At 40.3% G+C, this 25,504-nt stretch overlaps 2 protein-coding genes across 7 annotated transcripts in view; one reads left to right on the forward strand and one right to left on the reverse strand.

Moving 5' to 3' along the window:
- Positions 1-636: 636 nt before the first annotated feature.
- OXSM (3-oxoacyl-ACP synthase, mitochondrial) lies at positions 637-12,053 on the reverse strand. Of its 4 annotated transcripts, none has more exons than XM_074030880.1 (5): positions 11,761-12,053; positions 5,018-5,263; positions 3,853-4,181; positions 3,171-3,398; positions 637-1,079 (listed from the first exon to the last, which is right to left on the reverse strand). In XM_074030880.1, exons 4-5 carry the CDS (start codon positions 3,320-3,322, stop codon positions 677-679), a joined length of 555 nt encoding a protein of 184 aa, XP_073886981.1. In that variant the 5' UTR covers positions 3,323-3,398; positions 3,853-4,181; positions 5,018-5,263; positions 11,761-12,053; the 3' UTR covers positions 637-676. The 4 variants fall into 4 exon arrangements, with proteins under 4 accessions (XP_073886981.1, XP_015300508.3, XP_015300507.3 ...); XM_015445022.3 differs by adding an exon at positions 10,918-11,092 and having other exon boundaries at positions 3,171-4,181; XM_015445021.3 differs by adding an exon at positions 10,750-11,092 and having other exon boundaries at positions 3,171-4,181.
- NGLY1 (N-glycanase 1) overlaps positions 11,601-25,504 on the forward strand; it is a 67,775-nt gene continuing 53,871 nt past the window's right edge. For all 3 annotated transcript variants that reach the window (XM_045387050.3, XM_005545624.5, XM_005545625.4), the window contains exons 1-2: positions 11,601-11,781; positions 17,298-17,412. In XM_045387050.3, coding sequence (XP_045242985.1) covers positions 11,651-11,781; positions 17,298-17,412 — 246 coding nt within the window. In that variant the 5' untranslated portion in view covers positions 11,601-11,650. The remainder of the gene's footprint in view (positions 11,782-17,297; positions 17,413-25,504) is intronic.

Consider the following 25,504-nt stretch of genomic DNA (forward strand, 5'->3'; position numbering starts at 1 on the left):
GCCAACATAAAGACAAAAAGAATAAGAAATGTCAAATCAATTTCAGTTTCTTCTTTCAGAGAACTGATGCTTGGGAGTTTAGAGAAATTTCATTATACTGAATTACAGTATGAATAATATGAAGAAAAGAGGGCTAGGTGTTTAAGGAGTAAATAGATCATTACTGGCTGACAGTTTTACTCAAAGAATGCTGATGCAAACTTTGTTATATTCCTTCCTATGTATTGTATGGAAATGGTATGCCTGGAGTTCTACAGTATAGCAACCCTGCCTAGCAAAGAGGAGTTGAAAGGGACAGGAGCAGCTCAAATGTTATAGAAAATTGTTTGACCTAAAGTATTAGGAAAATATAGATCCATGGTTCTCATAGGCGGTGGGGTATGGCGGTTATTTTGTCCCCCAGAAAACATTTGGCAATATCTGGAAACACTTTTGGTTGTCACAACTGGGGAAGAGAGTGCTATTGGAATAGATTAAGAGATCAGGATGGCCTTAAACACCCAACAATGTACAGTACAATCCCCCTTTTCCCAACGAAGAATCATCTTACCCAAATATTAATAGTGCCAAGGTTGAGAAACCCTAACATAAAGGATATCTGGGTATCAATGTATAAATATATAATTTCTTCACATATAACATTTAAAAATTCATATTTAATTACAAATGATTTGTTCTACATTCCAGCAATACAAAGTGTTGCATTAGTACCACCAAAACCAAAGGAATTGGTGAGGCCAATAAATCTTTTCTCAGTTTTCCATTCCTGTGCCTTTAGTGGAACATAGTTGAGATCAAATTCTGGTTCTGTACAATCCAGGTTTAAAGTAGGTGGTAGTTTTTGATAATAACAAGCTAATGTGGTAAAAGCTGCCTCGGCCGCCCCTGCAGCTCCCAGCAGATGTCCTGTTGCTCCCTTAGTTGAGGAAACTGCAAGGGCATATGCATGGTCTTTGAAGAGATGTTTGATTGCCTTGTTTTCAGCAGCATCTCCCAATGGTGTGGAAGTAGCATGTGCATTTATATAGGATATCTCTTCAGGCTGTACACCTGCATCTTTTAAAGCAGCAGCCATACACCTAATAAAACAAGAAAAGACATCAGGACCAAGTTTAATTTTAACAAAAGTCTCTTCATCTGTATGGCTTATGTGAAACAAATGTAGGTATCCAAGTACACTGGATGAAAAGAATCCCTTATTCTAGTAATGGAATGCCATCTTGGATTACCATGTGAGTTAGGATGTCATCTCTACGGGAATAATGAGTCACACTCACTACCTTGGACTGGTTCATCACCAAGAGTTAAACACACAAGCTAATGCAAGATTGTATAATCTCAAATAAAATATAATTTCATTTATTTGCATTGGCATTTTTCCTTGGGGAAAAAATATCATCTTGACTCAAGACTAGAATAATTTTTCTTCCAGGGATTTCTGGAGTGTGGCAATTTTTTATGAGAATTGTAATTATGATGTTTTTCACATTTAAATTTAAAACTTGGCATACTTCCCAATAATCTACTGTTCCATTGTTTCAAATAACCTTTCAAAATCCTCTTTATTTAGGCCATAAGAATTCTAAACAAAAAATTACAAAGGCAATCTAAGCCAAACAAACTTAAGAGTAAAAAAATATATCTGAAAGAACCTCTGAAAACGTTTTGGATGTCATCTTCCTTTAGTTCCTAAGATAAATATACAGGTATGTATGTGTGTTTGTGTGTATATATATTTCTTAACAGCCAGTTCAGGGTATAATTTGAAGTACGCTGAAAGGTTTCCTGTGAACATAACCATTTCTTCATCTATTTTGTTACTATGCTCGACATTTTTAGCACTAGCAACTACTCACTAAAATTCAAAAGTAGGCCAGGCATGATAGCTCACGCCTGTAATCCCAGCACTTTGGGAGGCCAAGGCAGGACTGCTTGAGGCCAGCAGTTTGAGACCAGCTCTGGCTCTGGCAACATAGCAAGACCCCAACTCTATTAAAAAAAAAAAAAAAAAGAAAAAAGAAAAACAATCAAACAAAAACAAAATAAAAATTCAAACATATAATTTAGGGATAGGTAAACTATGGCCCTGGCTAGATGCCTATTTTTGTAAATAGTTTTCACTGGAACACATTCATGCCCACTCATTTACATACTGTCTAAGGCTGCTTTCACATGACAATGGCAGATGGATTAGTTGCGACAGACTCCATGGCCCACAAAGCCAAAAATATTTACTATATTTTTCCCATTACAGAAAAGGTTGCTAACTCTGGCTAATTTAACTAAGTAAAACATAGTATGATTTAATAGCTATTAGCTATCTATTAACACATTATCAGGGACTTTTTAATTTTCATTTTAAAAGCACTAATCTATAACAGTTAACTTAAATGTAGTCCTTAAACCAGCAGTATCACCATCACCTGTTAGAACTACAGAATCTCCCAGTCTGGGAAATAAAGTGAAACCCCATCTCTACAAAAAAAAAAAAAAAAAAAAAAAAAAAAAACTGGTCTCAGTGGTGCATTCCTGTAGTCCCAGCTACTCAGGAAGCTGAGGTGATAGGATTGCTTGAGCCCAGGAGTTAGAGACTGCAGTGAGATAAGACCAGCATAAGCAATAAAGAGAGACCCTGTCTTTAAAAAAACAAAACAAAACAGAATTTCAAGCACCACCCTAGACCTACAGAATCAGAATTAGCATTTTAAATAAGATCCCTAAGTGATTATAGTTTGAGAAGTGCTGACTTGAAAAGAACAGAATTCTGTTGAAAAGAACAGAATCCTGCTGAAATGGAGCAAAGACCAGACACATCTAGAAGGGTTGACTTTACTTTCCAAGTCTGATGAAGGGTCAAAGAAGAGGACTTTGTGAGGGAGCACACTGATGCTTAAGCACAAATGGAGGCGTGAAAAGTTGGCAAAGGCACACATGGTCTTTTTCGCAACTCCACTGGTTTTAACTCAAATGCAATTTTGTAAGGATGTTCAAATGCTTTGAAATACTTCAAATATCTTAAGCAAAGAATTAAATAATCTTGTTTAGTCTAAAAATTAAAACAATAGAGATTCGGTACACCAAGGACAGACACTACAATTTTCCCTAATTTGGGACTCCCATTAAAGTGTCTTATTTGGAGAAATATTTTGAAGGAAAAAACCCATTTTTACCTTAAGGCACCTTCTCCTTCAGGATCAGGGGCAGTTATGTGACCAGCATCACCTGAGAGTCCATAGCCCAAAACTTCTGCATAGATCCGGGCTCTTCTTTGAACAGCATGTTCATATTCTTCCAGCACCAGCACAGCTGCACCTTCTCCCATTACAAAACCATCTCTCTTTGGATGAAATGGTCGACAGGCCAACTTGGGATCTGAGTTTGTGCTCAGAGCCCGGGCTCTGGAAAACCCAGCAAGAGATAAAGGGCTAATACAAGAATCTGTACCTCCAGCCACCATCACATCAGCATCACCACCGGCTATAAATCTAAAAGAGTCTCCCACAGCATGAGCTCCTGTGGTACAGGCTGTGGATACCGCATGATTTGGGCCCTTGAGTTTATATCGAATGCTGACCTGGCCTGCTGCCATATTGATCAGAATCTTAGGGACAAAAAATGGGCTAACTCTATTGTAACCTTTTGTCTGAAAATTCAAAGCAGTTTCGGAAACAACTTCAAGAGGAATCATTCCCATGCCAATTGCAACACCAGTAGCCACTTGATCAGCTTCTGACTGAGGATGCCAGCCAGAATCCTTCATGGCTAATTCTGCAGCCCCAATGGCCATGATGGTGGGAGAAGACATGGACTTGATATCTGATTTGGACACAAAGTTTTGTTCATTGAACTGACCTTCATCACTGCCTCTTGGCACAAAAGCAGCAACACTGCAAGGGATACTCTTATACTCTTCACCAACCAGTGAAACAATTCCACTCTTTCCTGCGATAAGACGATCCCAAACCAAGTGAGTTCCAACACCAAGAGGAGTCACTAAGCCAATACCGGTAATGACAACTCGCCTATGCAATCTGTTTATTGGCTCAGTTCCAAAAAACTTCCTTTTACTTCTTGTTATCTGTTGGCATAATCTTGAACACAGAAGACGAGTGCTTGTAATTTTCAGGAAATTTTGCAGGCAATTGGACATGATTGAGATTCAGATGATCAGAAACACATTCCTGTAAAAGACCACAACACACCTAGGAGGTATTCTTTTATATAGCTTAAGGGCCTAAGGAAAGACATCCAAGGTGTTCCTTTGGGTGCTTGATATGAGCTGCTAACGAACACAGGGAAAATGTTACATAATTTCAATTTATACCTTAACATCAAACTACCTGTTTAAACTTATCTCCTTTTCTAGACTGTAAGTGCCCTCAGACATTTGAAGACAAATAAATGAATTGATGATTCATTCGATTCACCAAAACAGTAATTCAATGAAAAATATAAAGGCACCTCCAGCCTGGTATGAGTTGCAGGAAGCATCCTTTGTCAGGATTACTGATAACTTCTTCTAAATAGCATTTCTGGTGTCAGTGGCACAGAAAACACATTTCAGGGCATATTATCTTAAGTAAGTGGGCTTTATCAATCTTCAATAATTAAGGATAACGAGCCTTTTCAAAACGCCACCCAGGGCCAAGAGCCCTAGACTGAGCGTCTGGATACGTGGGTTGGCAACAGACTCTGTGTCCAAGCTTGCGACTGGGGGAAGGGGGCGAGTCTTTCCACCCCTCTAAACTTCTCCAATTGAATCATCTGTGGAAGGAGGGGTTAGGACTGGTGGATCACTTCAAGGGTACTACAAAGGCCAGGGGCGGGAGTAATAGGGCGTAGTCACTCCCTGTACTGCCTCAGTCACCACCACACATGTACACAACTGAAGAAGCATGGCGACAGAAAAAGAAATCAGGCCCTAAGTCCTCGGACTTCCCTCTCGAAATTCAACCCCGACTTGATTTGACTGTAAAGGAGGAAAGGAGGGTCGAAGGAGGAGGGTAGCGAGCGATACCTGTAACACGTTTACAGCTCCAGACACACTCGCCACTGTCCTAGGCGATGACGCGCTCGAGCGCACGCGCACGCGCACGCTAATGCGCGCTCCCGCGCACGCATCCCTTTCGACTCCCCTTCCGCCGGTTGACTTTACGCCGCGTCACCTTGGCGGAGGTCAGACCTTGGGAGGCGGCTGGGTCGCTGTTTGCCTTAGCAGAGACTCTTCTCTCGGAACCTCAGTGACTCGCCGATAATTAAGGACCTGCAAATAACGCGATGAGATAGCATTTTCACCCATCAAAAAGGCATTTTTCTTTGCCAGTGATAATGCCCAAATATTCCTTTTTGTCGGAGAAGGGACACCATCGTATTCTACTGGAATTGTAAGAAAGAATTAAGGAAATGACTGCAGTCACAAAGTTATTGCTATAGCTCGGAACGTTATTAGTAATTGTGAGTAAAGTAGAACTAACCAAAATGGCCAACATCAGGAAATTTGTTGTGTATCTTGTGGTACATCCAAATGCCATGCACCCGTTTAAAATAACTCTATGGGTGAATATTTATTAATGAGATGTTGAGACTATTTGTTAGGAGACATAGTTACAAAACAGTATATATCCATTTTTTCAAAAATAATTCTTTAAAGAGCTGCAAGATATATAATGATTGTGATCTTTCCCTCATTTTTGCTTAGCTTTATTTAATAAAGCTTTTCTACAATAAACAAATGTTTTTGTAGTAAAGTTTTTACTTTTTAAAAGTTGTCACCAGGCTGCTCTGCTTATGGAGTAGTCATTCTTTGTTCCTTTACTTTCCTAATAAACTTCTTTCACTTAAAAAAAAAATTATCACCGGATTCGAGACAATACTTAAAAATATCACACCCATTGTAACACTGGAGATATTTGTTTCTAAGTGTCTGAAAAATTCATTAACTTTGCTCAGAGCGGATTGCAAATCGATAAAGGGAAAATACAACATGAAAAAGTAAAAAAGGCAAGAAGTCGACAAGATGGTATTCATTGAACATCTGTTTTTCACATGCTATCCCAGGCGTGTTTAGTCCTTGCTCTTCTTTAGAAAAATGGTTGACCATAGAATCTTCATCTGGACCTTCTAGTCATATTTATGTTTCTTTCTGGGCAATGCCTCTTGAAGCCATTGTTTCCAAGTAGAGTCCTCTGCATTCTTTCCTACCCCTACAGAAGAATGTGAGTCAAGCTTAGCTTTTCCAGGTTGGTCCTGGATTTAAATGAGTTTGGAAATCTATTTTGTTTAAAATAATTAAGCAAAGTCCAGTTTGACCTTCGTCCCAGGCCTAACCAGTCACCTCTAGTATGATCCTCATCCAGTGACAAATAGAGTTACTTTAAGAAGAATTAAACACATGTGTTATAAAAAAACTAACACTTGATGAGTAAGTACCTAAACTTGATCTCTTTTCATTGCTGTCTTTAAAATAATAGTGAGAAAATACCTACAATATTTTTTCTGAAGCTGAACTCATATGAAACATACAATTTTAATGTGCTATTTCTTTTGTAATATCACAAATCATCTTGGCTAAGAGGTGACAAAATCTTTCAAAAAAGTAAAAAGACCATCATTTTTGTATCTACCTCATCACCTTTGATCTGGAAAAGGGTGGGAAATTTTATGATATTTTATAGCTTTACGTATTTGGTACCGTATTTCCTGCTACAATCCCATGGTGTCTTCTTGCACCAAAATCTTCAAATGGGCTCTGCTTATCCTACCCTCCTATTAAGACTTTTTAGGTCTGCCTTAAATTCTTTGTAATCTGATTCAAAACTATCTTTCCAGTTATGGCTCCCATTCTCTACTGAGCTTTCCACCCAGCAAACTGATTTTCATACTATACATGTCTTGATTGACCCTAACTTTTCTCATCTCTGTACTTTTGGTATTGTCAACAACCATTCATTTTCTTCCTATCGATGCTTGAAGTTTGAATGCAAAAATGAGTAGAGGTATGGCTCTTGCTTTCAAGAAGTTCATGGTCTAATAAAGTTCATGGTCAACCCATTAGAAACAAGTAAGTGCAAACTACTGAAACAGGTGCTGTAGCGGAACTATTATAACACAAAAGGGACAATGAGGTCTGTGCTACCTTGTAAAATCAGAAAAGGCTTCAGAGAAATGATCCTTGAACTACATCTTGGAAATGAATATTTGTCTAGTAAATTGGGTGGGAAAGGGCATCCTGGCAGGAAGAGTAGAACAAAGGCCTGGAGAAATGAAGTGTCATGGTATCTTCCACAAACAGTTAAGTATGTGGCCCATGTCAAATTTGAAGTGTGGGACAAAGCAACAGTAAAAGCATGAGAGTAAGACAGGCCCAGGTCACAAAAGCCTGGGGTATCATACTGGGGACTTTGGATTTAATCCTGTAGTTCAGAGAGCATATGCTAGCCTCCATGGTATAATTTGGAGTGCAACATTCTTTTGTTGATTCTAAACTCCTCTAGAAAGGACACGGTAAAATCTCTCATTCCCTTCACCGGAGTCTCTCTTACTCCTCTTTGTCTTGAACAAAGCCACTTAAAATATTTAAGTTACCAGCCTGGTTCCTGACACCATTTGACTTTAGAATGTGGGTAGAGGGAGCCATAGAAAACTTTTTACCAGGAGAACAACATGATCAGATGGCTGCTTTAGAAAGATCACTGTTGCACAAATGAGCAGGGTGGATTGGAAGGATGTGGAAATGGACACAAGGAAGAAAGTTAAGAATGGACGCAACACGATGAGGCTCTGGGGGCAATGGCAAGGAGAGATGTAGGAGATGTTGAGAAGGAAACATTACTAGGATACTGTACATGATTTAAGGAGGGTGGGGAGTCTCTCACAGCTAGCAAGTCCTCTCCTTTCTCACCTTCTCAACCTCTCAATTTAAGGCCTCTGTTCAAATTGTCCCCCCTCACTGAAACTGCAGCTCTCAATGAAATTTCCCTCCCTCTAAACTAGTAGTTCTCAAAGTTTCCTGTGTATCAAAATCACCTGAAGGGCTTGTTATCACACAGATTGCTGGGCCCCACCTTTAAAGATGGAGCTTCAGAATTTGTTTTCCTGACAAGTTTCCTGCTGATGCTGCTGTTGCTTGTCCAACCACTGCTCTAAACTTATGACTTCTATGAAAGTAGGGACCATACTTGTCTCCTTCACAGTGCTGAGCAACTAGTAGTCACTTCATAAATATATGATGAATAAGTGAATTATGGAATGAATAAATCAACATTTATCCTTATATTTGAGAGTACACATGCACTTTTTGTGCATATCTCACCAAATGACTTTTGCGAAAACCAATGCCATAGCATTAATATTGTGATAAAAATGTAGTCCATAAAATCATAGAAATCACCATTTTAAAAAAATCATCTGAAATTTAAGTCCTTCCAAATAACTCTTTAGTAACACTTCCGTTAAAGTTCTTGAGTAACTATAATCTCTTTTGAATACCGCCATTTATAAAGCTATTAAGGGAATCCATTATAATAAGGGACTTTGTCTCTCATTTTCCTGGCTGCTTCCTCCACTTCAGTCAAGTTGGAGATATTCTAATTCTTCCGTTTCCTTTAGAAAAGCTGAGTAAGTTACCCTACCTTTTATACCCATCGTTGTTTCAAACAACCAAAGAATGGTCTAGTACTAAATCAGCATTGAAATTCTTGTTCTTTTATTTTATTTTATTTATTTATATTTGTCCCAAAATAAAGATATTTTTTTCCAGGATTTCACTTTTATTAAAAACATCATTTTTAGAGTTGACATATCATGGCATTGTTCTTTTTTTTTTTTTTCCCTTCGTTTTGAGAGAGAGTCCTGCTCTGTCGCATAGGCTGGAGTGCAGTGGGGCGATCTCAGCTCACTGCAACCTCTGCCTCCTGGGTTCAAGTGATTCCCCTGCCTCTCAGCCTCCCAAGTAGCTGGGACTCCAGGCGTGCTACCGCGCCTGGCTAACGCTATTCTTTAATAAAACAGAAAAAAGAACTCTCTAAATTTTTCCCAGGATTGGTTTGGTGATATTAAAAAGTTAACCTCCATAAAAACCATTAGCAAGGAGAGGGGTTGAAGTCTTTCAGGAATTTATATAGGGATTCACTATTGTGTGACTACATTAAGTGATTAACCAACAACTCTTTATTCAGAATCTGCTGTGTGCAAAGCAGTCTGAGACAGGTGGCATAAGAGACTTTTAATCAAATAGGGAAGACAAAACTAATGATAACTTACAATGAGATAGCGTTTTAGTTGAGGAAACAAACTATTATGAAGAGATAAACAAGTCATTTTGTTCCCCCACAAAAGTACCCTATGACCATTCTATCTGTCAGAGGGAAGCCTGAGCTAGCAGCTTTCTGCCCTTTACTTGACACCTCTGCTTCAATACCAGAGCATTTCCACTTTGGTGTTTTGTATACAGACAATCTTCCTATCTTTTTTTTTTGGGAGAGATGGGGTCTTGCCATGTTGCCCAGGGTGGTCTCAAACTCCTGGGCTCAAGCTATTCACCTACCTCAGCCTCCCAAAGTATTGGGATTATAGGCATGAGCCACCATGTCCAGCCCCTAAATTTTTATTTGGAAAAATATAAAAAAAAATCTGTTGCATTTTAAAAAGTCACAAATACTGTATAATATATATTATTCTCATATAATTAGTAAAGTATAAATAAATGTATCAATGGAAAAAAGAAACCCAAATGAAGAGGAATAAAGTTTGTGATAGCTATATCCCCAGACCCAAGCCCCCAATCCATTGTGTAGTTATAGGAGACTACGTTTCCCAGACTCTCCCCTTTTATCTTTTTATGTTTTATTTTTATTTTTATTTTTTGTAAATCTGGCCTTACTGAAATACCCTCTTTTATCTTGATGAGGCCTCATTCTTAGCAATGATATGGTAGAGAAAATGCTGTATGTCATTTCTGGGCTTATGTGGTTAAAAGTAGGTGTGACTTTTTTTTTTTTTTTTTTTTTTTGTCCAAGCAGGCTGCCTGGATTTGTAAATAAAATTTCACTGGAACATAACCATGTCCATTTATTTTCAAGTATTGTCTGTGGAGCTACAACTGTAGAGGCAGAGTTAAATAGTTGAGACAGACCTTATGGCTCACAAAGCCTAAAACACTTACTATGTGGCCCTTTACAGAAAAATGTTTCTTGACCCCTGTTCTAAGGGATGGAAGAAGACTGGGTCCACTGACATTATGACACCTGCATTATTAAACTGTTATATGAGCCAGAAAGAAATTACTCTTGTGTTAAGCCACTGAAAATTTTAGTTACAGAAGCTAGCAACATACTACTTTCTGTTGAACACACCATACTTGGAAGCTGGTCCAAAGATCTACATATTTATTAAAAGCGTACGTATATCTGGGAGACGAATAGTCATTGAAGTGGATTGGCAAAGCTTAGGGTCTTGCTCGGAGATTCTGGAAGAAAATTTCAAGTCTTAAAAGCCAACAGATGAAACATCAAGAAATGTAAAAGAAGTTATTCAGGCAAATCACTTATCTTAAGAAATAAAGTCAAGACAAATACTTTGTGAGGTTGAAAAGGGATTTCTGCAAAGAAGGAAGCCAGTGGTAAAGTACACTTTCAAGGACATGGTGGGGCAGAGACTGGATTAAAGTAGTTAGGGATGCATCTTCTAAGAGGAATAAAAGACCTTGATCATATGATATACCTAAAAAACAAGTCACAAAATAATACTTACCCTTACTGTGTGGGATGCAAATTTTTATTTTCTTCCCTTCCCGCCCCCGACATTCTATAATATCGCGTAATTATTATGCATGTGTTTTACGCTGGTCACCACGCAGTAAACCGAATCCACAACCCATTATTACGTTGCAACCTATGGTTTAAAAATACACTTCCTTACAGAGGAATCATATACTAGTTGAGCTGGGACTTAGATTTTCAGTCATTCGCCAAATTCTGAAAAGAATCCACGTAACAAACCCAGCAGAGTTTATAGCCATGGTTTTGTTTTTGACGTTTGTTGCTCCTTCCTTCTGGGGTCTTTCATCCACATCTATGTAGAACGTCCTGACAATCTGCGAAGTGAAGGCGCTAAGGTCGTTTTATTTGTGGGGAAAGGAGAGAGGTACATGCGGTTTCTCCACCTTAATAGCTGGATCGATTAGGCTGGCCCCGGGGCGCAGAGGGATCCGGGTTTCTGAGAGGCACGTGCCAGCACTATTCTCCCGGTACCTCTAGACTAAAGCCGACCTCCCCTCCAGCCGAGCTCATCCGTCCTAAGGACTCGACAACCCCCTCCTCCAGCCCCACGCCCCTCAGCCCCGGCGCCCAGGCCCCGCCCTCCCTGCGGAATCCCTCCCCAACCTGTACGACCAGGCCCCAACCCTGGGTCGAAGCACCTCGCCCCAGCCGGCCGAGGCCCCCCCACGTTGCTCCGAACAGCCCCTCGCCCCTCCCGAAGGGGCAGCAGTAGCTCCCAGCCGAGCTGCCCTGCTCACGCCCCAGGCCCCCGACCCCGCCCCAGGCCCCGACCCCGCCCCTCCCGGTGGCTGCGGTAGCCGCTGCGCGCTGAAGCGCCTGCTCAGTGTGGGACACGGAGCGCGAGGGGCGGCGGCGGCCGCTGGCGCTCAAGCATGGCGGCGGCGGCGCTGGGCAGCTCCTCAGGCTCGGCGTCCCCGGCCGTGGCCGAGCTCTGCCAGAACACCCCGGAGACCTTTCTGGAGGCCTCCAAGCTGCTGCTCACCTATGCTGACAACATCCTCAGGTGCAGGGCAAAGGGGTCGAACGGCGGGTACCGGGGTGGGTGGGCCGCGGCGCCTTGCTCGGCCAGGGACTGGGGGCGTCCGGCCTGAGCTTCGGAGGGCAGCGACACCCGGACAGACCGGGACCTGGAGCTGGTTCTGCTTCTAACGTCCGAGCCCGCCAGCCAGGGGCCTCGGGACCCGGCCAAGTCCCACCTCCGCTCGAGAAGAGGAAGTTTCTTTGCAGTTGTGACTTGGCACCTGCAGTCAGGGTGCTGCGGGTGGACTGGAGTCCCGGAAGCGGGGCCGGGCGCAGGAGAGGTAGGAAGGCGTGCTGCGGACACTGCCGCTCTTCTCGTCGTTTAACGACCTCAGATATCAGGACACAACCGTAACCGCACCGCGCGTGTCATTCCCCCTGCGTGCATTTTTTCGAGCGGAGTGGCTTACATTTCCACATACTTACCAGAAGTTAGTCACTGACAAAGTGATGTTTTCTTCCCATGTTGAGACTATCCGAGTACTAAAGCATAATGCTTCTGAAGTGGTGGGTTTTAAAATTTTTAATGTTTTCTTCTGCCCACTTTTGTTGATCGAAGCATTATAGTATTTTGAAGTTACGGTTTTTATATTAATACCTGGACTCTACTATATAAACTCTTTAAGAATTCGTGGAGGTAATCGCCTTGGATGAGAGTAATTTGCTTCATTTTCCTGTCAGCAAAATTGCACTTCTAGAGGTCTAGGGGACCTTGTAGATTTCGGGAATTGGGGGGCAAGTTTGATTATTCATTTTGAATGAGTACCCACCTCAACTCTGCAGATCAAATGATGTGTCTTAACGGAGAGACATGGTGTTGGGGGAGGGAAATGGAACTGAGGTTAAAGGAGCGCCACTTGCTTTAGTGATGTTACCTCATTTATCAGGTCACCGTGATTAATTAATTAGGTTCTCTGTTCCCCTCAGCCCCTGGTGCATTAAGTGGTTGGTAAATTATCATGAAGTCTAAGAGGAAATTCTTCTCAGTTTCAAGGTTATGTTTCATGTGACCCAATTTTAGACATTAGTTACATGTGCAGTTTTTAAAATCCATGTCAGTAATATTTCATTTAGGCAATGGTAATGATGTTTAAAGTAAATTGAAGGGAAAATATGTTGAGCCCTTATTTTGTGGCAGATGCTATGAAGGATGCAACATATAGCCTGTTCACAGCTACATAATTGTGACCTGTGTGGGGACCTCCTTCGTGCTCTGTGACACCTTCTCAACTCACCTTTTTCACCCTTTGGGGCCTTACAGCTCTTCACAGTACAAGGATGCCAAGGGATTCCATAAATGAACTGATAGGCTGGGTTCTCCAGAGCCCATTAGCTGGGACTTACCGCCTGGAAAGCCACCAAGCTATTTAAACCCCACTAGTCAGAAAAAAGAGGTGCCCTTGTAATGAAGACTCACTTCTGCTTTAAATCTAGTGAAACCGAAAATGCTGAGGTTTAGCTTGAGGAGGAAACCTTTGCATGCAAATAATGACATTTAACATCATAATCTTCATTAGGAATGTTTACTAATGGCTTGTTTCTGATTTTTTTTTTTTTTTGGAGACGGAGTTTGCTCTTGTTGATGAGGCTGGAGTGCAGCGGCGCAATCTTGACTCACTGCAACCTCCGCCTCCCGGGTTCAAGATTCTGAAAGATGAGGGGTGTGGCAGTGAGCTCAAAGGATAGTGGACACACTGGAATAATGCTGAGAAGAGTTTAAGAAAGTCTTTGTGCGTTGCTTTTCCAGGGATAGGAAAGAGGATATGATGGGTTTGAAGTCTAAAGTCCCTACAGCCCTCTAAGTCTTTGAGGGCTTCAGGGTGAGGCCTTTGGTATCAATCTATGCACAAAACCATGGTCAGTTTACTCAACATATTTAATAAGAAAAAAGATAGAATTTGAGGAACTGGATGTGACTGTCATTGCTGGACCCTGTTTGCAGTATTCTTTTACTGAGAAAAATAGATTAATGTGAGGTCCACAGATGATATAAAAATAAAATTGCTCACTGGGCACGGTGGCTCACTCCTGTAACCCCAGCACTGTGGGAGGCCAAGGTGGGCGGATTACTTGAGCTTAGGAGTTAGAGACCAGCCTGGGCAACATGGCGAAACCCCGTCTCTACAAAAAAAAATACAAAAAACTAGCCGGGCCTGGTGGCGGGTGTCTGTAGTCCCAGCTACTCTACTCGGGAGGCTGAGGCAGGAGAATGGCGTAAACCCGGGAGGCGGAGCTTGCAGTGAACTGAGATCTGGCCACTGCACTCCAACCTGTGCGACAGAGCGAGACTCCGTCCCCCCCAAAAAAAATTAAATTAAAAATAAATAAATAAATAAATAAGTCAAGCGTGGTGGCAGACACCTGTAGTCCCAGCTATTTGGTGGGCAGAGGTGGGAGGATGGCTTGAGCCCATGATTATGCCACTGCATTCTAGCCTGGGTGGCAAAGTGAGATCCTTTCTCAAAAAAAAAAATAAATAAATAAATAAATCTCACTAGAAATTAAGGAGGAAAATCTATATTGTATATCAATAGTTAAATGGAAGCAACATATATCAAAATAACAAAGGCCAGTCGAAGTGGCTCCCGCCTGTAATACCAGGGCTTTAGGACACCCCAGGTGGAAGGATTGCAGCCGGGTCAGCACAGTGAGACCCCATCTCTTCATGAAAAAAAAATAGCCAGGTGTGGTGGCTTGCCTGTAGTCCTAGCTGCTTCAGAGACTGAGGCAGGAGGATTGCTGAGCCCAGGAGTTCTAAGCAGCAATGAGCTTTGATAGTGCCATTGCACTCCAGCTGGAGTGACAGATCAAGACTTTGTTTTTTAAAAACAAAACAAACCAAACTATATGAGAACTGATGTGTATTTTATAAGAATTTTTAAACAATTGTGAAAAAAGGAAGAAACTAGAAAATTCGCCTAGAGAAAGACCGAGCATGTAGAGATCTGAAAGCTGTAAGGAAAAGAATAGATTAAAATAGCTCAAGCAGTTTTGAACCAGTAGGTTATATCATCCTGGTGGTACTGACATGTTTATCACCCTGTGAAATACATTGAGTGTCAGGAAAAGATGCCTCATTTATCTAAAACTAGCTTTGATAAATGTAGGATTATTTTATAGTTCAGTTTTCTTAAGTGGTAAGAAAGAGAGGCTCACTTGTAACACAGTGTAGCATGGAAGCCAGGAATGCTGAATGTTCTGTAGTGCTCAAGGAAACTCCACTAAGAAAAGGTCCCACGTGTTAATGGTGCTGAGACTGAGAAACCCTAATCTAATACACAGAATAAAGAGTTGAGAATAAAATTTTCTTTGTATTTAACAACCATCTGTGATTCTCAAATTACATACAGTAAAGAACAATGTTTTTGTTTTAATTTCCAATCCCTTATGGACCAATAACTTTTGTAAAATACACTGAAAATTTCATGGCAGTATCAAATTGCTATATACCAAACATTCCATTTCTGTACTTCTTGCTTCATTTTTATGCCCTTGTAAACAAACAAAAGATTTCTGTACTTCTTGCATATGGGTAGCAAATAATTTGTAGATTAGCACCAATCTGTGGACATTTTGAATAGCACTATTTAGAGCTTTTGTCTCTGAATATTCTGTAATAAACTTACATGATTTTTGAAATTAGGGAAAAGTTTAAAAACATTCATTGAGTATTTATGACATTTGGCAATAGGTAGTTGACTGGTGAAAAACAAATGCAAAATTTGTTAAAACTTATAAAATTAAAATATTTGCTTTTTGGTTTTGTTTTTATGTCAGAATACCTGTGGAACATGTGTAGATAGGACAAAGTTGATAAGTCGTTTGCTAGCATTTGCCTACTCACCATACCATACCCCAGGCTGATGGCTTCTTATGGAAGTACATCTTCCTGTGGATCCCAGACACTGCCTCAGAATCCTCCTTAACATAGTACTTAAAGAAGTCCTATTACTTTAAGGCAGTTGGTATCAGATATGAAAGTTATCATCCTAAACTATGTTCTGAGAGTCTTTTGTATATAATACTGTCTTTATCTTAACCTTATGTTCTTTTAATGTTTTTTTCAAACAATTCTTCTGATTTATCAAAGTAATTAAAAATCTCAAACCAAAACTTTTCATGTGCTGGTTTCTTGTCTCAAGTATGCTATTCAAAATCTTAATTATGGTAAAAGAAATTTATATCTTCCTTTTATTGCTGTACTGTGTTGAGAATGTGTCTTGGGCCAGGTGCGGTGGCTCACGCCTGTAATCCCCAGCACTTTGGGAGGCCGAGGCAGGTGGATCACCTGAGGTTAGGAGTTCGAGACCAGCCTGGCTGACATGGTAAAACCCCGTCTCTACTTAAAAAATGCAAAACTTAGCCAGGAGCGGTGGCGCGCCCCTGTAATCCCAGCTATTTGGGAGGCTCAGGTGGGAGAATTGCTTGTACCCAGGAGGCAGAGGCTGTAGTGAGCCGAGGTTACACCACTGCACTCTAGCTTGGGCAACAGGGCGAGACCCCCTCTCAAAAAAAAAAGAATGTATTTTAAACTGAAGGGAGACCCCCCACCTCAAAAAAAAAAATGTACCTTAAACTTAACAGCACAGAATGTAACTTACTGTTTTCACTTACAGTAAGAACAATCACTGATTTAGGGAAGAAAGAAAATCAAGTGACTATAAAGGTATACCTAGGTCATGTTTGTTGAAAGTAAAGTCTTTGAAGAACTATGACCTGTTTTGTTTGTTTGTTTTGTTTTGTTTTGTTTTTTTGGAGACGGAGTCTTGCTCTGTCACCCAGGCTGGAGTGCAATGGCACAATCTCAGCTCACTGCAACCTCCGCCTCCCAGGTTCAAGCGACTCTCCTACCTCCTACCAAGTAGCTGGGACTAGAGGTGTGCATCACCACGCCCAGCTAATTTTTGTATTTTTAGTAGAGACAGGGTTTCACCATGTTGGCCTGGATGGTCTCAGTCTCTTGACCTCGTGATCCACCAGCCTCAGCCTCCCAAAGTGATGGAATTACAGGTATGAGCCACTGCACCCAGCCGTGATCTGTTTTTATATAACTTTTTAGTTTCTTTCATTCATTTCACGAATATTTGTTAACCACCATCTGTGTGCCAGGCACCATTCTATATGATGAAGATTCATCAGAACAAAACAGATAAAATTTTTTCCCCTGTTCAGAGATTACATGGATTTTTTTTTAAACAGCCTAAAAGACTCATTAAGGTGTCTAGACTTAACAGCACAGAATTAATATGTCACATGGATTTTCTTTGTGGCAGCATTAATATTATGAGGTGTGAAATTAAACAGTGAGGTGGTGCTAGATGTGTACTGAAGTAAGAGTCACAAAATTGAACTACTTTTCCAGACTGCTTCCTATTTATTTGAAGTTCAAGCCTATGCTACCATGTAGGAATGTAGCCAGTATAAAATATTAAAAGGAATACAAAAACACTATGAAAAATATAAATTACCATATATAATCAAACTTTTGTTTTTTGTCAGAAACCCTAATGATGAAAAATATAGATCTATCCGGATTGGAAACACAGCTTTTTCTACTAGACTCTTGCCTGTCAGAGGAGCTGTTGAATGTTTATTTGAAATGGGCTTTGAAGAGGTAAGTATGTTCGAGGATTTCCTCTCCCCTCTTCACGCACAAAGCAGTCGTTATCATGTTGGTGAATAATTGTTTGAATAAGATAATGTTTTTTAATTTATCATTTTGGGAATCAGTAGAAATAGTTGTTTCTTCACTGATTGGACATTTAAAAATCACAGCAAGTATAGTTTAAAATTTCAGTAAAGTATAACAACGCTCCACAGAGAAATTCTTACGAGTCTTAATTCTTGAGAAGAAGGGAGGGTCAAACATGCAACCCCAGGACCAAATGTGGTTCACTTTAGGCTTTTAGCAAAAACCTGATTTGTGAGCACACGTGAATACTAATAGATCTAGCTACCTGTCTCTAGTAGGAAATGAAAAGAGTCTGACGTAAACAGAAAAACTGAGTTCAGTTACCACACAGAAGGGGTTTCTTCTGTGACAGGAGAGGAGTCTCAGTATGTTTTTTTGTTTACTTCAAACGAATATTTTGGTGTTACCTTTTGGAATCTTGTGGTGTAGTTTAATTTTATGACACATTGAAAGTAGTTATTAAGATTCTGAATTTTCTTTATGTTTATATCCTTAACTAGTTCTCCTTTGTAGAGTGTTGAAAGAATTTGAACAGGTTACAGAGACTCAGTAGTCAGTAGTAGTTAGAATAGGCAATCGTAGAAATTGTTAAAGAGAGATGCTGAGCTGCTATGTAAGATTCAGTTTCCTTCGTGCCTCTCTGCTTGCCTCCCCAGGTTCCATTTCAGTCCCTGAAGTAACAGTAGTGAACAAAGTAGTAGATATAGTCCCATCTCACGTGGAACTTACATTTCTAATAGTTTAAACAGCCAGTAGATGTGAAAACAAGATGAGTGCAAAGAAGAAAATAAGACCAGGTGATAGAATAAAAAGTACTTTGCATGGCAGGTAGTGGTCAGGGAAGGCCTCTCTGAGGAGATGACATTTGAGCTGTGACTTGAAAGATCTCAGGTACCTGAAACTCTCAAGTAAGAGTGTTTCAGACAGAAGGATTAATGTGTGTAAAGGATTTCCTGCAGGAGTAACCGTGAAACAGAAATAAGCTGCATAGGGAGGCAGAGACCAGGACACGTGGGGTCTTGAGGACTGTGGCAAAAGACTTAGACTTTATTCTAAGTGAGATGAGAAGCCATTGGGAATTTTTTTTTTTTTTTTTGAGATGGAGTTTCGCTCTTGTTGCCCAGGCTGGAGTGCAATGATGCAATCTCGGCTCACCATAACCTCCGCCTCCTGCGTTCAAGCGATTCTCCTGCCTCAGCCTCCCAAGTAGCTGGGATTATAGGCATATGCCACCAAGCCTGGCTAATTTTGTATTTTTAGTAGAGATGGGGTTTCTCCATGTTGGTCAGGTTGGTCTCGAACTCCTGACCTCAGGTGATCTGCCCGCCTTGGCCTCCCAAAGTGCTGGAATTACAGGCGTGAGCCACCGTGCCCAGTCTGGAAAGTTTTAAGTAGGGAAAAATATTTTTGAAGATTATTCCAGCTTGCTGTAAAGAGAATTCTTGGAGGTGGTGGGATGGGGACAAGGGATGAAGCAGGGAGACCAGTTAGAAAGCTTATTATGTTAGTCTAAATAAGAAATGGTAGTGGTTTGTGTAAGGTCCATGAAGGCAGGGCTTTTTGTCATTTCTGTTCCTTGTGTTGCTAGCTCCTGGAATAATGCTGGTACCTTAGAAATGTTAGGCATTCAATAAAGATTTGTTGAATTAAGTACTGATGGTGGAGATGGAGAGAAGTAGATGGATCCAGGATTTCTTTTTGTGGCAGAATCAACAGGACTTGCTGGTGATTTAGATGTAAGATATAAGGGAAAGGAAGGAATCAGGGACTTATCTATGTTTTGGTTTAAGCAGCTAATTGGATGGGAGTATCATTATTTGAGATAGAGAAGCCTTGGAGGGTAGCAGGTTTTAAGGGAGAAACCACCACCTGTCTTTGGACAATTGTGACTAATTTGCTGTCAAATATTCAAGTAGAGATGTCACGCAGTTGGATATATGAGTTTACAACCCCAAAGGAGAGACTAGGCTGGGGATATAAATTATGGTGTCATCTGATTGTAGATGATACACAGGCATCTTAACATAAAGAATTTAAAATTCCTTGTTCAAGGAAGTGCCAGTTTTCAAGATTCAAATTGGTTGGGAAAATTGAGTAAATGACAACTGAAGGCTCTACCCATTTCTCATGTTGAAGTGTCACATATTTAATAGAATTAGATTTGTCTTTCATTCAGCAAATATTTGAGTGCTGAGTAGGATAGCCAGCCATTCCAGTTTGCTCAGTGCTGTCCTGGTTTTAGCAGTGAAAGTCCCACATCCCGGAAAACCCCTCAGTCTCAGGCAAACCAGTGTTGATCACTCCAGTGCCAAATAACAGGCCACACTGAGACTTGTAGTAGTATTTGATGCAAATGGAGTCACAATTTCAGAAAAGATTAACAGGTTTTGATATGACTAATTTATACTGTTTCTGTTCGGCTTTAGACATCGCATCTCAGGACTTGTCTGAAGTAAATGTTTTATCAGCGTGGCTAAGTTTAGGAAGAACTAATAGTGCTGAAACTGAACTCTACCACCAAAAAGAAATTTGGTGGGCTTTTTAAAGAATAATTATATGGATACATAATAGTTGTACATTATGGGGTGCAGGTGATATTTTGATGCAAGCATACAAATGTGTAATCATCAAATCTGATTAAGTGGAATATCCATGATCTGAAGCATTTATCATCTCTTTGTGTTAGAAACATTCAAAATTCTGTCTTCTAGCTATTTTGAAATACACAATGAATTGTTCTTAACCATAGTCACCCTATTGTGCTGTAGAACATGAGAAATTATTCCTCCTATTTAACTATAATTTTGTACCCATTAACCAATCTCTTTCTATTGCCCAGTCCCTTCTATCCCTCCAAGCCTCTGGTGACTGCCATTCCACTCTTCTTTATTTTTTTAAATTTGTATTTAATTTTGTAATATATTTTTACAATCACTCTTTTCTTCTATGGGATCAATTGTTTTAGCTCCCAAATATGAGTGAGAACATGTGTTATTTGTCTTTCTGAATCTGGCTTACTTAACATAAGGTCCATCCATTTCCATCCATGTTGATGTAAATGACAGGATTTTGTTCTTTTTTATGGTGGAATAATATGCCATTGTGTATATATACCACATATTCTTTATCCATTTATCTGTTGATGGACAATTAGGTTAATTCCATATCTTGGCTATTGTGAATAGTGCTGCAGTAAACGTAGGAATGCAGATATCTCCTCAATATGCTGATTTTGGAAAATGGTGGATAGGAGACAGGACTAACTTGCAGCTCCCAGTTGGACTGACAGAACAGTGCCTGGAAACTCACATCGTGAACTTTTGCTCTGAGAACTGCCACAGGAACATTCCAGGAAAACCAAAAGAATTCACAGATCCTTTGAAAAAAGCAGCTTGCTGCTGCAAATTCCATGAGACAGAGGAAAATCTGTAAGTGCCTGAAGTGTGAGGGGGGAAAGTCCACTGGGGAACCTGAAAATCCAGATCATGGGAGAAGGGTTTAACTTTACCTAGAGCTGAAATGAATTTAGAGAGCTGAGCGAAATACAAAAGTAGAACAAGTGGCGAGAAGAGCCTGCAGGCACTCCTGGCCACCAAGGAAGCCATTTCTGACTTTATCTCACAGGGGTCCTTGGGGAGGGCTGCCAGTGGAATTGGGGAAGGACCACAGGGAGAATGAAACTTGCAGCTGAACACAAATTTTCCTGGACTGGGGAGTATAGGGGAGGTGGCAAAGAGGAAATGCAGATAGAAGCACAGAAGCCAAGGCAGACGGAGAGGGGTGAAGCCTGAAAGCCCTGATTGCTTTATCAGTGGGGAGACTTGTAGCCTGGGGCAAAATCTCAGTGCTGCGCACACTGTCTGGATATAAACATGGTGCTATGGGTGGCTCATGGTGAGAGTGAGACTGGCCCTTCTGGCTGCGTGGGAGTGCGGTAAGGCCTGTTATTGGTGGCTTTCCCTCACTTCCCTGGTAACCTGTATGACGCAGCAGAGACAGCCATAACCTCCCTGGGAACATAACTCCATTGGCCTGAGAACCACACCCCCATCCCCCACAGCGGCCACAACAAGCCCAACCCAAAGAGAGTCTGAACTCAGACACGCCTAACCCTGCCTTCACCTGATGGTCTTTCTCAACCCATCCTGGTAACTGAAGAGAAAAGACATAATCTCTTGGGAGCTCTATGGCCCTGCCCACTGCCTGAGAAACCCAAATGCTTATCCAGGCAACCCTAGGGCAAGCTTATATCCTCTTGATACTACTGTAGCTGATGCTGTCTTGAAAGCATCACCTCCTGGCTGAGCATCACTTCCTTTCCAAGAAAGGAAAAAACAACAGCTGATTCCACCACCTGTAACATCCTGGCTAACCAGAGGTCCTGAGTCTGACCACATGACAGCTTTACTGCCAGCACACCTGGAATTCGAGAAAACCAACACGCTAAACAAAACTACAACCAAGGTCCCACACAGAGTCCACTTCACTCCCCTGCCACCTCCATCAGAGTAGGAACTGATGTCTATGACTGAGACTTGAAGACAGATCACATCATAGGACTCTTTGCAGACACTCTCTAATATCAGTTCAGAGCCCAGTAGCTCTACTGGGTCGCTAGACCCAGAGGCGCAATAACAATCACTGCAGTCCAGCTCTCAGGAAGCCCCATTCCTAGAGGAAGGGAAGAGCACCACATCAAGGGACCACCCTGTGGGGCAAAAGAATCTGAACAGCAGCCCTTGAGCCCCAGATCTTTCCTCTGACATAGTCTATACCTAAATGAGAAGGAACCAGAAAAACAATTCTGGTAATATGACAAAACAGGGTTCTTTAACATCCCCAAAAGATCACACTAGCATAGTAGCAATGGATCCAAACCAAGAAGAAATCTCTGAATTGCCAGAAAAAGAATTCAGAAGGTCAATTATTAGGTTACTCAAGGAGACACCAGAGAAAGATGAATACCAACTGAAAGAAATTTAAAGAGTTATACAGGATATGGATGAAAAAAAATCTCCAGAGAAATAAATAGTATAAATAAAAAAAATTACAGCTTCTGGAAGTGAAGAACACACTTAGGGAAATACAAAATATGTTGGAAAGTTTCAACAATGGAATTGAGCAAGTAGAAAAAAAGAACTTCAGAGCTCGAAGATAAGGCTTTTGTATTAACCCAATCCAACAAAGACAAAAAAGAATTTAAAAAATGATCAAAGCCCCAAGGAAGTTTGGGATTATGTTAAACGACCAAACCCAAGAATAATTAGTGTTCTAGAGGAAGAAAATACATCTGAACATTTGGAAAACATATTTGAGGGAATAATTGAGGAAAACTTCTCTAGCCTTGCTAGAGATCTACGTATCCAAATACAAGAAGCTCAAAGAACACCTGGGAAATTCATCTCAAAAAGATCATCACCTAGGCACATAGTCCTCGGGTCATCTAAAGTCAAGACAAAGGAAATAATCTTACAAGCCCTTAGGCAAAAGCCTCAGATAACCTATAAAGGAAAACCTATCAGATTAACAGCAGATTTCTCAGTAGAAACCTTATAAGCTAGAAGGGATTGGGGTCCTATCTTTAGCCTCTTTAAATAAAATAATTGTCAGCCAAGAATTTTGCATCCAGCAAAACTAAGCTTCATAAATGAAGGAAAGATAGTCTTTTTCAGACAAATGTCAAGAGAATTTGCCACTACCAACCTAACACTACAAGAACTGCTAAAAAGGAGCTCTAAATCTTGAAATAAAACCTTGAAATACCAAAATATAACCTCCTTAAAGCATATATCTCACAGATCCTTTAAAACAATAAATAACATGATTAAAAAAAAAAAAACAGAAAACAAAGTATTCACACAACAACTAGCATGATCACTAGAATAGTACCTCACATCTCAGTACTAACATTGAATGTCAGTGGCCTAAATGCTCCACAGAATGGCAGAATGAGTAAGAATTTACCAACCAAGTATTCTCTGTCTCCAAGAGACTCAATGCATAAAGACTAACATAAACTTAAGGTAAAGGGGTGAAAAAATATATTCCATGCAAAAAGCCAGCAGGAGTAGCTATTCTTATACAAAACAGACTTCAAAGCAACAATTAAAAAAAAATGAAGAAGGGCATTATATAATGATAAAAGGCCTAGTTCAACAGGAAAGTATTACAGTCCTAAATATGTATGCACCTAACACTGGAGCTCCCAAATTTATACAACAATTGCTACTAGACCTAAGAAATGAGATAGACGACAACACAATAAAAGTGGAGTCTTCAGTACTCACTGATAGCACTAGACAGGTCTGCAAAATTGACATAGAAGGGACATACCTTAAGGTAATCAAAGCTGTGTGTGACAGACTCACAGCCAACAGTATACTGAATAGGGAAAAGCAGAAAGCATTCCCTCTGAGAACCAGAACAAGACAAGGATGCCCACTTTCACCACTTCTATTCAACATAGTACTAGAAGTCCTAGCCAGAGCAGTCAGACAAGAGAAAGAAATAAAGAACATCAAAATTGGTAAAGAGGAATAAACTGTTGCTCTTTGCTGATGATATGATCGTATACCTGGAAAACCCTAAAGACTCATCCAAAAAGCTCCTAGAGCTGATAAGTGAATTCAGTAAAGTTTCAGAATACAAAATTAATGTACCCAAATCAGTAGCACTATTAGTGCACCACAGCGACCAAGCTGAGAATCAAGAACTCCTTTTATAATAGCTTCAATAAAATAAAATAAAATACTTAGGAATGTACCTAACCAAGCACGTGAAAGACCTCTACAAGGAAAACTACAAAACATTGCTGAAGGAAATCATAGACAACACAAACAAATGGAAACACATCCCATACTCATGGAAGGGTAGAATCAATACTGTGAAAATGACCATACTACCAAAAGCAATCTCCAAATTCAGTGCCATTCCCATCAAAATACCATCATCATTCTCCATAGAACTAGAAAAAAACAGTTCTAAAATTTTTAAAAGCAGCCTACATAGCCAAAACAAGACTAAAGAAAAAACAAATCTGGACAAATCACATTACTTGACCTCAAAATATACTACAAGACTATAGTCAACAAAACAGCATGGTACTGGCATAAACATAGGCACATAGACTAATATAATACAATAAATAACTCAGAAATTAAAGCCAAATACTTACAGCCAACTGATCTTCAACAAAGCAAACAAAACATAAAGTGGGAAAAGGACACCTATTCAGTGGTGCGGGGATAATTGGCAAGCCACATGCAGAAGATTGAAACTGGATCCTCATCTCTTACCTTATACAAAAATCAGCTGGAGCTGTATGAAAGACTTACATCTAAGACCTGGAACCATAAAAAATTCTAGAAGATAACACCATAAAAACCTGTCTAGACATTGGCTTAGATGAAGACTTCATGACCAAGAACCCAACAGCAAATGCAATAAAAACAAAGATAAATAGATGGAGCTTATACTAAAAAGCTTCTGCACAGCTAAAATAATCAGCATAGGTAACAGACAACCCACAGAATGGGAGAAAATCTTCACAAACTAGGCATCTGACAAAGGACTAATATCTAGAATCTAGAAGGAACTCAAATCAGTGAGAAAAAAAATCCCATCAAAAAGTTGGCTAAGGACGTGAATAGACAGTTCTCAAAAGATACACAAATGGCCAATAAACATATGAAAAAATGTTCAACATCTTTATCAGGGAAATCAAATCAAAACCACAGTGTGTCACCACCTTACTCCTGCAAGAATGGCCATAATTAAAAAATCAAAAAATAAGAGATGTTAGTGAAAACTTTTACACTGTTGGTGGGAATGTAAACTAGTATGACCCCTATGGAAAACAACGTGGAGAGTCCTTAAAGAACTAAAAGTAGATCTACCATTTGATCCAGCAATTCCTGTACTTGGATATCTACCCAGAGGAAAAGAAGTCATTATATGAAAAAGATACTTGCACACGCATGTTTATAGTAGCACAGTTTGCTATTGCAAAAATATG

The sequence above is a fragment of the Macaca fascicularis genome, chromosome 2 (assembly GCF_037993035.2).
Source record: "Macaca fascicularis isolate 582-1 chromosome 2, T2T-MFA8v1.1".
In the NCBI taxonomy this organism is placed as follows: domain Eukaryota; kingdom Metazoa; phylum Chordata; class Mammalia; order Primates; family Cercopithecidae; genus Macaca; species Macaca fascicularis.

What these genes read in the sequence shown, in the direction of transcription:
- OXSM (XM_005545626.4), bottom strand. Translation starts at nt 4,150, where the DNA reads ATGTCCAATTGCCTGCAAAATTTCCTGAAAATTACAAGCACTCGTCTT. An exon ending in GAAGGAGAAGGTGCCTTAAG is followed by an intron (nt 1,080 to 3,170) that starts GTAAAAATGGGT and finishes TTGTTTTATTAG; the next exon opens with GTGTATGGCTGCTGCTTTAA.